General features: G+C 34.4%; 2 protein-coding genes across 4 annotated transcripts; both read right to left on the bottom strand.

Moving 5' to 3' along the window:
* Positions 1–444: 444 nt before the first annotated feature.
* LOC120629332 (lactosylceramide 4-alpha-galactosyltransferase-like) lies at positions 445–2,948 on the bottom strand. 2 transcript variants are annotated; one of them, XM_039898246.1, is made up of 4 exons: positions 2,756–2,948; positions 1,755–2,490; positions 1,151–1,278; positions 445–742 (listed from the first exon to the last, which is right to left on the bottom strand). In XM_039898246.1, the coding sequence occupies exons 2-4, from the start codon at positions 2,417–2,419 to the stop codon at positions 519–521; spliced, it is 1,017 nt and encodes a 338-aa protein (XP_039754180.1). In that variant the 5' UTR covers positions 2,420–2,490; positions 2,756–2,948; the 3' UTR covers positions 445–518. The 2 variants fall into 2 exon arrangements, with proteins under 2 accessions (XP_039754180.1, XP_039754181.1); XM_039898247.1 differs by having other exon boundaries at positions 2,837–2,948.
* Positions 2,949–9,775: 6,827 nt separating this feature from the next.
* Positions 9,776–12,289, bottom strand: LOC120629188 (lactosylceramide 4-alpha-galactosyltransferase-like). 2 transcript variants are annotated; one of them, XM_039898027.1, is made up of 4 exons: positions 12,097–12,289; positions 11,095–11,830; positions 10,491–10,618; positions 9,776–10,073 (listed from the first exon to the last, which is right to left on the bottom strand). In XM_039898027.1, the coding sequence occupies exons 2-4, from the start codon at positions 11,757–11,759 to the stop codon at positions 9,850–9,852; spliced, it is 1,017 nt and encodes a 338-aa protein (XP_039753961.1). In that variant the 5' UTR covers positions 11,760–11,830; positions 12,097–12,289; the 3' UTR covers positions 9,776–9,849. The 2 variants fall into 2 exon arrangements, with proteins under 2 accessions (XP_039753961.1, XP_039753962.1); XM_039898028.1 differs by having other exon boundaries at positions 12,178–12,289.
* Between the last annotated feature and the right edge of the window lie 2,737 nt (positions 12,290–15,026).

Here is a 15,026-nt window from a genome sequence, read left to right as displayed (position 1 = left end):
GTACCTACATATTCTCTAAACAATGTCGGGTGCCCTGTAGGAATAACATTTCTGTTTTTATTCTTCTTTTTGGTTTATTGGATCTGCGCGCTGAGCGATTGAACCATTGTCAAACCATTTCTGTTAGCCTCTGACAGCAATGGTATTCCTACGATTCCTACATACCTTTTAGAAATTGGTTGGTTTAAATAATGTTCCATCGTGTATATGAAAAACCCAGAATGTATAAAATCAATGAAAAACCAAAGAACAATGATTTCTTCTCCTTCTTCGGGTTAATACTGTTTTAGCATTGATTAAATAACTTTCAACGTTAATATTACCATTTTGTTATAATAATAGTAGAATTGGGCAGAGGACTTAATATCATTTGGCACTCCTCATAATAAACACAAACAAAAATCAAAATTGGGTAAGTTAAAAAAAAACGAGCTTATTTTAACTCTGTTTACTATTGCATTTTTTAGATTAAATAACTTTTGAAATTACATACAATGTGTTTGATATATTTGCTTACATTAGAACCCGAATTGATCAGAATACATTTTAAAAGTCAAAGGGCAGAATCTTTTCGCTAGTTTGGTTAGTGGAGAACTTCTCATAACTTTGTAGTCCTTGGTACTGTGGTCCCACAAATTGTAGGCATATGCGTTTGTAGTCCATAATTCTCCTGGGACGAAATATTCAATGGCCCGGACTTCTGGTATGGGGTGGAAAAACTCTGGACCATATATTTCAAAGCCTGGAAAAATAATTTAAATTAAAGAGAGTTGCAAAGTTTTAAATAGGTACCTACATAGGCTGGAGGGAAAATACTTATATTGCGGTTGGCATTTAAAAAAAAATACATTTTGCACAAGTTGGCAGTTTGACGCTTTGTGTTGTTCAACAATTAACTTCATCTATGTAACTCACCTAGTTTCAAATCACGCAGGGTTTATGTGACAAGGCATACCTACTGATATTATTTTTTCTTTTAAATTGTATTTAATCACAAGCCTACCAGCAGTGCACACAGTTTTTGATTACAACTTACTTAAGCTTTCGATACTTACTTAACAGAGCATGCAAACTTAAATAAAAATCGTAAAACAGAGTACTCTATGAACCCTATGACTGAAATAAAATAGATACAAGAGTATATAATCACCATTACACGTAGCAGAGGACATGTACAAGGTGTCTGGGGTCGAACAAACTTTTTTCAGAACTTTGGTCATGACCGTCGGTTGCCATGTATGAATGCAGTCACCTCTACATAAAATCGATTGCATTTCACTGAAAGTTAAAAACATAACATGATTAATCAAATATAAACTAACATAATATGTAAACAAAATTACGATCGCTGAATACCGGTCGTTACAACCTCCTTATTTAGTAGGTAACAAGTGATTCAAGTATGCATCTCAGAATGCTCAGAATTAGAAGGGTTTATACTCCGTTATAGTCTACCACGCTGGCCAAGTGCGGATTGACAGACTTCACACGCCCTTGAGAACATAATGAAGAACTCTCAATGTATTTATTTCGGAATTACTCATAGAATAAGAAGTATTTGAACTACCTACCTACTTAATTGTGCTATGCTGACATACTTCTAGACAGAGTTGTTTGATTGTTTTCACGGAAAAAAATATGACTGAACCGATCTTGTTAAAATTTACTATCAACCAGACCGTCGCGGCGACGGGCTTAAGATACGTTTTTACACTTAAAACTAAAACGCTACTTTAAACAATAAATTAACTAACTTGACAGCGATTCCAGATAATTTTCTTCCAACAGCGTCCCTGGAAAAAGCCAAGACACCTTCCCCAACTGTATCATCGCTCTCTCTGGTCGCCCAATTCCTTGCCAAAGATCGCAAAGGCTGTGCAACCACCATATCTATGTCCAAGTATATCCCACCCCATTGAGCCAGCGTTAAATATTTCAACACATCCAGACTTATTGAAACACGATTACGACTACATTTTGGCAAGACATCAATTATTAAATCCCCCAAAGGTGTCCCCTTACAGAATTCTTTGATATTAATGCTCCAAAATTTTACATTATTAAAGTTCTCGTGAGTCAAATTTTCCGAAGGTACAGTTGGGCTGGTAAATACAACGTTGATTTGCCACTCAGGGTGCGTTATAGCGGCAGATTCTATAGAGCAGTGCTGTCTTGCAGTCAAATTTCCAGGGCAAGAGGTCGCGTACATAAAAATGGACCGCGAGGGTAGATTAGAACTTCTTTCTAATACGGGTAAAGTGCTATTGCTATTTACAAAGGGGCAGGACATTTCATGTTCTTGCTCCTGTCCCGTTAAAGTACGTAATATGAATGTGAAAAGTGCCAAAATAGGCAAATGTATGACGTATTTGGAGTTACTTATTATGCAACGTAGCACGAATGTTCTCCTCTTGTACATTTTTCCAAACGTATTGTAACGTGTTCTTTTTATTGTACAAGGTAAACGCTAGGTACAGCTAGGTATATTACCTATAAAAGAAAAAAAAAGTAGATGTTAGCTAGTAAGTACCTAAAGTAAATCAAGTAAAAAGCTTCTTCTTAGCCACTATGAGTCAACTATCATAGTTATTTCATTTTGAAATTTGAAATTTAAAAAACTACACTACACATATTTACGAATATAATAAGCTTAAACTCATAGAAATCATCACTTTAATAAATATACTTTGGTTTGGTTATACGAATTAAAGTAAACTACTGCGTAAAAACATGAACATCGAAAAAAAAAAAAAACCTGTTGCTTTGTCTCGAATTTCACTCAAAGCGCAAATAGCATTTACACAACACTCAATAATACTGTAAATAAGACATTTACATTGATAAATATTCACTTTTTACGAAGGTATTTTGTTTTTATAGTAATTAATCAGATTCAAATTGAAAATTATGGTTTGCTGCCCCTGGAGGCGTCAGCCCGGGAAGCTGTAGGAAGCTTGCTGCACCGCGTGGTCTAAGACACAAGCTTGAGCGGAATGGCCTAAAAAATATATTTATTTATTACCTCTATTATTAAATATATTTAGCTAATTTTGTGTCACAGATGCGCGCGCATCTTAAAATTTCACTCTCATCATTTTTTCATAACGCGCCTAAAGAAGTACAACTTCAAAAATCTGAAAGATGTTGATTTTTATCGATATTCTTGTCTCATGTTTAATGTTTCAAAATGAAAAAAATAATAGATCTAAATAAAGCTTATTGTATTTACTTGTGATTGTAATGGGCACTTTTTTAAATAAAAATCTAAGTATAGTTCTATAAGCTTATTTTAAGCATAAAATGGTCACGCGCACCCTCTAGCCATGCACTTAGTGGCCCGCGGGACTTGATCGAAATAGGATGTGTATCAGTTTTTGACAGCCACGCTCCCATCGCTTCTTAAACGTCATTTCTTTAAATAAATATAATTAAAGTGTAAAGTAGAACATTGATAGTCAATATTTATGACCACAGTGTAATCATTAGTGAGTTCATTTTATTTTGATATTTTTTTAAATTATACGATGTAACGAAATGCACGCGCACATGGTTACTCAAGTTTAACAGGATGAAGATAGTTGCGAAACTGAGAGAGAGGGAAATACATCGTCCGCAAGCTCACTTTTTGCGATGCGCGCGCACATCGTCACAAAAAACACCCTGAAGTTAGAGAAAGCAGGGTCGCTGCCCACTGCGCCACTCGGCCGTCAAACGAGATGTTTTGTTTTGCGATTGATAACAAAACTGTGTCTCAGTAAATAAATATTAAAGGAGTATGGAAACTACGTACAAATCTTCGAAACTGCACACTCGCACAGAATCTGCCACTATAACGCACCATGAGTGGCAAATCAACGTTGTATTTACTAGCCCAACTGTAACCTTCGGAAAGTACTTAAAAGACTTATATCATATATGGTATATATTGACGAAGTTAGCTACAAGGTTTGAGTGTACACTTTCAATTGTCAAAGTCTGAGGGCTCATTCCGGTGATTTAATTGATTCAATTGCACAAAATCTTTAGGAGTAACTCAGGTTTTTTTCTGACGGAAGTAACGCTTACGTCAGACGTCTGTACATTTAAAAATAATAATTTGGATTGCTCGTAAGTATATGTCATATACTCCACGCTTCTTGACTTATACGCCAGCTAGTGGCAAATATCATAATCAATTAGGATGATTGGTTTCCAATATTTTCAAACGGATCAATTGTGAATAGCAAAGTGAGTAAAAATTCAACAGTTTAAAAATAAATATTTTTAATTGCAAAGTATTTTGAAAATAACTTAATTTACTTGTTTATTTATTCCTTTTGTTATAAATAAATTGGTACTAAAAATAATTTAATTGCCTCGTGATAAAAAAAACAATAAGCACTGAAAAAAAGTGTGTGCGTGTAACCTTTATGCGCGTTAATGAAAGAGTAAAATGTTCCTGGGACTCCGCCATTTCGTTTAATATTCACTATTTCATTTTACATTCTATTTAAAATTCATTAATATCACTTTCAAATTTCACATTCACAAACATTTTCATTTGTTACATTGAATAATTGAGAGTAGAAAATTGAAGGTTAAAGATCAGCACCTTGTCATTGAATATTATAGAATGTCGCAATCGTCACTAAATTTATTAGGCAATAAAAGTAAAAATAAACAAGTACATATATTTAGAGATTTTTAAACAACTCTGCAATTTATTTATTTCTTTTTGATTTTAATTGATTATCATATTTGCCACTAGCTGGCGTTTAAGTCAAGAAGCGTGGAGTAAATGATATGTACTTACGACCAATCCAAATTATTATTTTTAAATGTACAGACGTCTGACGTAAGCGTTACTTCCGTCAGAAAAAAATCTGGGTTACTCTGTAGTCGCGCCTAAAGAAGTTTTACTTCAAAAAGCGTGGGGTGCACCAATTGTCTGGTAAAATTAATATTAACAATTACCTAAAGCTGCGGGAAAACCTGGCCTTAATTGGGATATCACAAGATGGAAGGGCTTGCAATTCCTTGCACTCCGCTGGCATTATATCTGTCCTCGGCGCGGCCGCTAATGAATTGGGCCATCGTCAAAAAGGGGTGAAAATACGCATGCGCTATCGACGACCTTTAGAGCGAATTGATTTTTTCCTATACCTACTGATTTTATATAATGACATAAATAACAGCAAAAATGTAATAAATTCGCTCTCAAAAGTTTGTGGTTCAGTTACTTTTCCAAGTTTGAGAGTCTTTATACGAAACGCTAATTTTGAAATTTTATAGGATAGGATATAATATATACCATATATGATATAAGTCTTTTAAGTACTTTCCGAAGGTACAGTCGGGCTGGTAAATACAACGTTGATTTTACAGGGTGCGTTATAGCGGCAGATTCTGTGCGAGTGTGCAGTTTCGAAGATTTGTTCGTAGTTTCCATACTCCTTTAGTATTCATTTACTGTGACACAGTTTTGTTATCAATCGCAAAACAAAACATCTCGTTTGAAGGCCGAGTGGCGCAGTGGGCAGCGACCCTGCTTTCTGAGTCCAAGGTCGTGGGTTCGATTCCCACAACTGGAAATTGTTTGTGTGGTGAACATGAATGTTTTCCAGTGTCTGGGTGTTTATCTGTATATTATAAGTATTTATGTGTATTATATTCATAAAAAAATATTCAGCTCAGCTATCTCAGTACCCATAACACAAGTTACGCTTACTTTGGGGCTAGATGGCGATGTGTGTACCTATTGTCGTAGTATATTTATTATTATTATTATTATACGCACACTGCTAAGGCAGTAGTCTGTACCTAGGGCTTGTAAGTAACTTCTAAGTTTTAATCGGATTAAAAGGCATCGGCACAAATTAGTCTATATTTTTTTGTGTTATGACTCAATAATTGGGGCTTATAAGGTTTTCCACTTACCATCATTTTTTCGTCAATTATTACTTCGAAAAAAAAACCGCGTAAACATGATTTCTCAACCATTTTCAGCAAACCCGCCCAAGTTAGATCACGTGATATGAACACAATCCCTTACGAATCCTAGCAGAAAAAGTGCCCGGTTCTTGTAAATGTAATATGACTGGGCACTTATAGAATACACTCCTGATCACTGATGAGTAAATTTGATCTGCTATTTTACTAAATAAATACCCCAGCCTACCGCGTCACAACACCCGCTGCGCTATTTCTTCGGTTGCTCGGCTCCTAAGGTTCGTAGTGTGATGTTAAATAGTAGTTATTCGATCCCCAAGAATTGGATTAGGTAATGCAAAAAAAATATCAAATCCACTGCCAGTTGAAACCGGAGATTGGCGATTAAAACGAATAAAAAAATACTTTTTAATATTTATTATTAGTATAGATAGACGTAAACTATATTATGGGTTTGAGTTGAGCACTCAGATAAATAAAATAATAAACAATCTTCTCATAACATTGCATAACTTTATTTTTCTTTTCATTAACTTAAATAATTACAAATCACAATAAATGTATTAGTTGATTGAATCAGGTTGTATCACACATTTTTTCGCAATTAATCGGCAATTTTAATTTTTCATATTCCTATATTATGGTGTACAGTAAAACAAGAATAATACTTAATTAACCGATGTTTTAATAGGAAAGTCAAAAAATATAAATAAAATAAGACAGAAATTATAAATAACCATTATAAAAGGCTAGAATTTAAAAGGAAAGAATTATATTGGAAGGTGGTGGTGATTAAACTGTCAAATAAATATTTGAGTTTTTCAGCGAGTTCACATATTTTATATAATTTCATCGCAGGTGACATTTGTAATGAAGGGCTAAAATGTAGAGAAATATAAAAAGTAAGTGGTGCGATATGATCCAGATATTGCAGTTAGCGATTCTCAAAATTCTCTTGGGTAGCTTCTACTAGTGGAACTATGTCCCTTGTAAATACAATCAAGTCAAAATAGAGAATTATAATAAGTAATATTATGAACAATGATAAGATGTCATAAGCATAAAACATGTATCCTACAGCTATCTCACGGAGACTGTTATAACCTCGGTTGTATTATCAATGCCTTGTGGTCTGTAGTTCGCATGTTAATGTAGACCAACAAAACCATCTAGCGGAAGGATTCTCGGAAGGAAGTTTCCTTCAAGAAGAGCCGGCAAGAAACTCAGCAGATTTCTCTTTTTCAACATCATGTAACAGTTTACAATCTTTGCTTCCAAGCAGCCTTGTCGTTAAGAAATTCATCAATTGTATAGTAACCTCGATTCATTAAAAGTGTTTAAACACATTGTTAAAACTTATGCATTAAAAAGTTGAAGTTTAAACATGGTTCTGTAAAAGTAAACACAATTGCATCTAACACATATGGTTGCGTAATCTAAGTGGACTGCTTACTAACTGCTATTAAACATTATTTTAGTTTAAATGCATTTTGTCAAACTTTACCCATCTCAGCCTCTTGTGCTAACCTCCATTGGTTCACCTCAGCTACTTGCTTCAACTCAACAGCTTTACAAAGTGTCTGTACACAATTCACACAAATGTACTTTGGTTTTCCATCATTCTGTCTTACAATATTTTGTATCAAAACAGCCTAGTTAAGGCCTTACTCCTGGACATGGGTCTCTTACAGTTAACGTCATACAATGATACTCATGTATTAGTGGGTAATACTAGAGTCTAGAACGTAACGTGCTAGTGGTAGTAACTTTAATTTGACTATATTTCTGGTGGAATTTCCCCAAAACAGCTTTGATAGTGCCAGAAATAAATTGGTAAGTTGGTTGGCTGCATGTCCTTGTCAGTCAGGTGGTACCTAGCCAGGGTTGAAGCCCCATGTAGACCAATTCAGACATTCTAAATTACTGATTTCCCTCTGCTGTGTATCAAACCCAAGACTTCCCTTACAACCTATCCACCAGAGCACCACTGCACCAGGGCAGTTGAGGAAAACACCAAATACATAACACATTTTCTTTCTTATTTTCGATTTTATCTTAGTGACTAATAGATACTGATTATATTCATTTATTCACAAACCTCAATATTCTGAATAGTTTTGATGTCTTTGGCATAATTTATTCTACTTCTATTAGTTTCCTAGTCTTCTAGTAGAGTCTGCAATTATTAACCAATCTACCTTTATTATTTTTTTGTAAAGAGCTGAAAGGCATAAGCAAGTCAGGTTTTATAACATATTAAAGGCATTTTAGATCAATCATCATTGCATAGTTATTAAAAAAATATTATTATTTTTATTATGAATAATGGATAGAAGCAGGCATTACTTTTTTTTACTTATTAATTAAGTAAAAATAAGCAATGCCTTTTCTTCTATTGCTACACTTAATCCTCAAAAAGCAGAAAAAATCTGTATGTGCACTATATGGTGCACATACAGATTTAATTACTTCAATCTTTATACTCCATATCAAGCAGACTTTCAAAATGGAACTACAATGCACATTTTGTTAACCAGAGCATCCTCAAAGTCAGGAGACGTAACAATGAATAATAACTATGTCTTGACATGAATTGTGTCGTACAGATTTTGCAGCTTTTAAATTTATTTTAAGACGAATAAGTCGCGGGCGACGAGTCACAATTTTTAAAGAAGATTCAAGAAATAATAAAAGTAATTCAATGATGAAAGATAGCCAGATCGCCAGATCGATTATTAAAAGATCATTAGCGATTGGATTTACATCTTTAAATAGATTTCTGCAAGTCACAGGTAGTAAAAGCTGCTGAATATTAAGTATGATTTTATATTAAAAATCTGCAATCTGCTTGCTGCGGATAACAGAAAGTTGTAATGTTTACTTCTTGGTTTCAGCCATTTCTCGTAAGTTACGGTGTTTCAGTAACCGATTGAACTTTACTCGCTTTGAACGACGACAGTTTTTTTTTCTTATATATTGTTGTCATTGCTTTTTTAATAAACTAATTGTTTGTTGGCCAATAATCTCATAAGCCAAAGAAGAAAACAGGTAGGTAATCCAAAGAATATCCCTCATCCGGTCGTATTGAAAGCATTTGATTTGGACAATTTTGTCGCTAATAGCAATGGTGAACGTTTTTTATACTAGTTATGCTACTACGCTAAAGGTATCGAACTGCTTTTCAACGGAAAATGTTCGAAAACGACTTCAAATAGGAGGAGGATACCAATTCGGATGTTAATTTATTATCTATTTTCTTTTGTAGGGCATAATAGACGGATTTGCAGCATTACTCTTTCGTTGAAAGGAATTTATCACGGAATAGCCTCATTTAAGTTTCTTAAAGATCTGATGATGAGTTTTCGGGTAATTTAGATGATAAACCAAATGACTGAAATGCGAGGTACCTACATATTCTCTAAACAATGTCGGGTGCCCTGTAGGAATAACATTTCTGTTTTTATTCTTCTTTTTGGTTTATTGGATCTGCGCGCTGAGCGATTGAACCATTGTCAAACCATTTCTGTTAGCCTCTGACAGCAATGGTATTCCTACGATTCCTACATACCTTTTAGAAATTGGTTGGTTTAAATAATGTTCCATCGTGTATATGAAAAACCCAGAATGTATAAAATCAATGAAAAACCAAAGAACAATGATTTCTTCTCCTTCTTCGGGTTAATACTGTTTTAGCATTGATTAAATAACTTTCAACGTTAATATTACCATTTTGTTATAATAATAGTAGAATTGGGCAGAGGACTTAATATCATTTGGCACTCCTCATAATAAACACAAACAAAAATCAAAATTGGGTAAGTTAAAAAAAAACGAGCTTATTTTAACTCTGTTTACTATTGCATTTTTTAGATTAAATAACTTTTGAAATTACATACAATGTGTTTGATATATTTGCTTACATTAGAACCCGAATTGATCAGAATACATTTTAAAAGTCAAAGGGCAGAATCTTTTCGCTAGTTTGGTTAGTGGAGAACTTCTCATAACTTTGTAGTCCTTGGTACTGTGGTCCCACAAATTGTAAGCATATGCGTTTGTAGTCCATAATTCTCCTGGGACGAAATATTCAATGGCCCGGACTTCTGGTATGGGGTGGAAAAACTCTGGACCATATATTTCAAAGCCTGGAAAAATAATTTAAATTAAAGAGAGTTGCAAAGTTTTAAATAGGTACCTACATAGGCTGGAGGGAAAATACTTATATTGCGGTTGACATTTAAAAAAAAATACATTTTGCACAAGTTGGCAGTTTGACGCTTTGTGTTGTTCAACAATTAACTACATCTATGTAACTCACCTAGTTTCAAATCACGCAGGGTTTATGTGACGAGGCATACCTACTGATATTATTTTTTCTTTTAAATTGTATTTAATCACAAGCCTACCAGCAGTGCACACAGCATAGCAAGTTTTTGATTACAACTTACTTAAGCTTTCGATACTTACTTAACAGAGCATGCAAACTTAAATAAAAATCGTAAAACAGAGTACTCTATGAACCCTATGACTGAAATAAAATAGATACAAGAGTATATAATCACCATTACACGTAGCAGAGGACATGTACAAGGTGTCTGGGGTCGAACAAACTTTTTTCAGAACTTTGGTCATGACCGTCGGTTGCCATGTATGAATGCAGTCACCTCTACATAAAATCGATTGCATTTCACTGAAAGTTAAAAACATAACATGATTAATCAAATATAAACTAACATAATATGTAAACAAAATTACGATCGCTGAATACCGGTCGTTACAACCTCCTTATTTAGTAGGTAACAAGTGATTCAAGTATGCATCTCAGAATGCTCAGAATTAGAAGGGTTTATACTCCGTTATAGTCTACCACGCTGGCCAAGTGCGGATTGACAGACTTCACACGCCCTTGAGAACATAATGAAGAACTCTCAATGTATTTATTTCGGAATTACTCATAGAATAAGAAGTATTTGAACTACCTACCTACTTAATTGTGCTATGCTGACATACTTCTAGACAGAGTTGTTTGATTGTTTTCACGGAAAAAAATATGACTGAACCGATCTTGTTAAAATTTACTATCAACCAGACCGTCGCGGCGACGGGCTTAAGATACGTTTTTACACTTAAAACTAAAACGCTACTTTAAACAATAAATTAACTAACTTGACAGCGATTCCAGATAATTTTCTTCCAACAGCGTCCCTGGAAAAAGCCAAGACACCTTCCCCAACTGTATCATCGCTCTCTCTGGTCGCCCAATTCCTTGCCAAAGATCGCAAAGGCTGTGCAACCACCATATCTATGTCCAAGTATATCCCACCCCATTGAGCCAGCGTTAAATATTTCAACACATCCAGACTTATTGAAACACGATTACGACTACATTTTGGCAAGACATCAATTATTAAATCCCCCAAAGGTGTCCCCTTACAGAATTCTTTGATATTAATGCTCCAAAATTTTACATTATTAAAGTTCTCGTGAGTCAAATTTTCCGAAGGTACAGTTGGGCTGGTAAATACAACGTTGATTTGCCACTCAGGGTGCGTTATAGCGGCAGATTCTATAGAGCAGTGCTGTCTTGCAGTCAAATTTCCAGGGCAAGAGGTCGCGTACATAAAAATGGACCGCGAGGGTAGATTAGAACTTCTTTCTAATACGGGTAAAGTGCTATTGCTATTTACAAAGGGGCAGGACATTTCATGTTCTTGCTCCTGTCCCGTTAAAGTACGTAATATGAATGTGAAAAGTGCCAAAATAGGCAAATGTATGACGTATTTGGAGTTACTTATTATGCAACGTAGCACGAATGTTCTCCTCTTGTACATTTTTCCAAACGTATTGTAACGTGTTCTTTTTATTGTACAAGGTAAACGCTAGGTACAGCTAGGTATATTACCTATAAAAGAAAAAAAAAGTAGATGTTAGCTAGTAAGTACCTAAAGTAAATCAAGTAAAAAGCTTCTTCTTAGCCACTATGAGTCAACTATCATAGTTATTTCATTTTGAAATTTGAAATTTAAAAAACTACACTACACATATTTACGAATATAATAAGCTTAAACTCATAGAAATCATCACTTTAATAAATATACTTTGGTTTGGTTATACGAATTAAAGTAAACTACTGCGTAAAAACATGAACATCGAAAAAAAAAAAAAAACCTGTTGCTTTGTCTCGAATTTCACTCAAAGCGCAAATAGCATTTACACAACACTCAATAATACTGTAAATAAGACATTTACATTGATAAATATTCACTTTTTACGAAGGTATTTTGTTTTTATAGTAATTAATCAGATTCAAATTGAAAATTATGGTTTGCTGCCCCTGGAGGCGTCAGCCCGGGAAGCTGTAGGAAGCTTGCTGCACCGCGTGGTCTAAGACACAAGCTTGAGCGAAATGGCCTAAAAATATATTTATTTATTACCTCTATTATTAAATATATTTAGCTAATTTTGTGTCACAGATGCGCGCGCATCTTAAAATTTCACTCTCATCATTTTTTCATAACGCGCCTAAAGAAGTACAACTTCAAAAATCTGAAAGATGTTGATTTTTATCGATATTCTTGTCTCATGTTTAATGTTTCAAAATGAAAAAAATAATAGATCTAAATAAAGCTTATTGTATTTACTTGTGATTGTAATGGGCACTTTTTTAAATAAAAATCTAAGTATAGTTCTATAAGCTTATTTTAAGCATAAAATGGTCACGCGCACCCTCTAGCCATGCACTTAGTGGCCCGCGGGACTTGATCGAAATAGGATGTGTATCAGTTTTTGACAGCCACGCTCCCATCGCTTCATAAACGTCATTTCTTTAAATAAATATAATTAAAGTGTAAAGTAGAACATTGATAGTCAATATTTATGACCACAGTGTAATCATTAGTGAGTTCATTTTATTTTGATATTTTTTTAAATTATACGATGTAACGAAATGCACGCGCACATGGTTACTCAAGTTTAACAGGATGAAGATAGTTGCGAAACTGAGAGAGAGGGAAATACATCGTCCGCAAGCTCACTTTTTGCGATGCGCGCGCACATCGTCACAAAAAACACCCTGAAGTTAGAGAAAGCAGGGTCGCTGCCCACTGCGCCACTCGGCCGTCAAACGAGATGTTTTGTTTTGCGATTGATAACAAAACTGTGTCTCAGTAAATAAATATTAAAGGAGTATGGAAACTACGTACAAATCTTCGAAACTGCACACTCGCACAGAATCTGCCACTATAACGCACCATGAGTGGCAAATCAACGTTGTATTTACTAGCCCAACTGTAACCTTCGGAAAGTACTTAAAAGACTTATATCATATATGGTATATATTGACGAAGTTTGTTTTTTTTAGCTACAAGGTTTGAGTGTACACTTTCAATTGTCAAAGTCTGAGGGCTCATTCCGGTGATTTAATTGATTAAATTGTACAAAAACTTTAGGAGTAACTCAGGTTTTTTTCTGACGGAAGTAACGCTTACGTCAGACGTCTGTACATTTAAAAATAATAATTTGGATTGCTCGTAAGTATATGTCTATACTCCACGCTTCTTGACTTATACGCCAGCTAGTGGCAAATATCATAATCAATTAGGATGATTTGTTTCCAATATTTTCAAACGGATCAATTGTGAATAGCAAAGTGAGTAAAAATTCAACAGTTTAAAAATAAATATTTTTAATTGCAAAGTATTTTGAAAATAACTTAATTTACTTGTTTATTTATTCCTTTTGTTATAAATAAATTGGTACTAAAAATAATTTAATTGCCTCGTGATAAAAAAAACAATAAGCACTGAAAAAAAGTGTGTGCGTGTAACCTTTATGCGCGTTAATGAAAGAGTAAAATGTTCCTGGGACTCCGCCATTTCGTTTAATATTCACTATTTCATTTTACATTCTATTTAAAATTCATTAATATAACTTTCAAATTTCACATTCACAAACATTTTCATTTGTTACATTGAATAATTGAGAGTAGAAAATTGAAGGTTAGATCAGCACTTTGTCATTGAATATTATAGAATGTCGCAATCGTCACTAAATTTATTAGGTAATAAAAGTAAAAATAAACAAGTACATATATTTAGAGATTTTTAAACAACTTTGCCATTTATTTATTTCTTTTTTAAACTGTTGAATTTTGTCGACAATTGATCGGTCAGAAAGTATTGGAAATAAATAATCCTAATTGATTATCATATTTGCCACTAGCTGGCGTTTAAGTCAAGAAGCGTGGAGTAAATGATATGTACTTACGACCAATCCAAATTATTATTTTAAAACAACGGAAACTACACAGACCTCTGACGTAAGCGTTACTTCCGTCAGAAAGAAAATCTGTGTTACTCTGTAGTCGCGCCTAAAAAAGTTTTACTTCAAAAAGCGTGGGGTGCACAAATTGTCTGGTAAAATTAATATTATATTTATTAAGTGCGGGGGAAGAGGTAGCGCGCAATTACCTAAAGCTGCGGGAAAACCTGGCCTTAAGTGGGATATCACAAGATAGAAGGGCTTGCATTTCCTCGGCGCGGCCGCTAATGAATTGGGCCATCGTCAAAAATGGGTGAAAATACGCATGCGCTATCGACGACCTTTAGAGCAAATTGATATTTTCCTATACCTACTGATTTTATATGATGATATACAGCAAAAATGGAATAAAATTCGGTCTCAAAAGTTTGTGTTTCAGTAATTTCCCAATAAGTTTGAGTCTTCATACAAACGCTAATTTTGAAATTACTGCGGTTCGATCACAATGCATTCGACGGAATCGTTGTTTTATATATAGGATAAAATATATACCATATATGATATAAGTCTTTTAAGTACTTTCCGAAGGTACAGTCGGGCTGGTAAATACAACGTTGATTTTACAGGGTGCGTTATAGCGGCAGATTCTGTGCGAGTGTGCAGTTTCGAAGATTTGTACGTAGTTTCCATACTCCTTTATTATTCATTTACTGAGACACAGTTTTGTTATCAATCGCAAAACAAAACATCTCGTTTGACGGCCGAGTGGCGCAGTGGGCAGCGACCCTGCTTTCTGAGTCCAAGGTCGTGGGTTCGATTCCCACAACTGGAAATTGTTT

This window comes from Pararge aegeria, chromosome 14 (assembly GCF_905163445.1).
Source record: "Pararge aegeria chromosome 14, ilParAegt1.1, whole genome shotgun sequence".
NCBI lineage: Eukaryota > Metazoa > Arthropoda > Insecta > Lepidoptera > Nymphalidae > Pararge > Pararge aegeria.
Note: the sequence above shows the minus strand (reverse complement) of the source record. Positions and strands in the feature narration are given on the sequence as shown.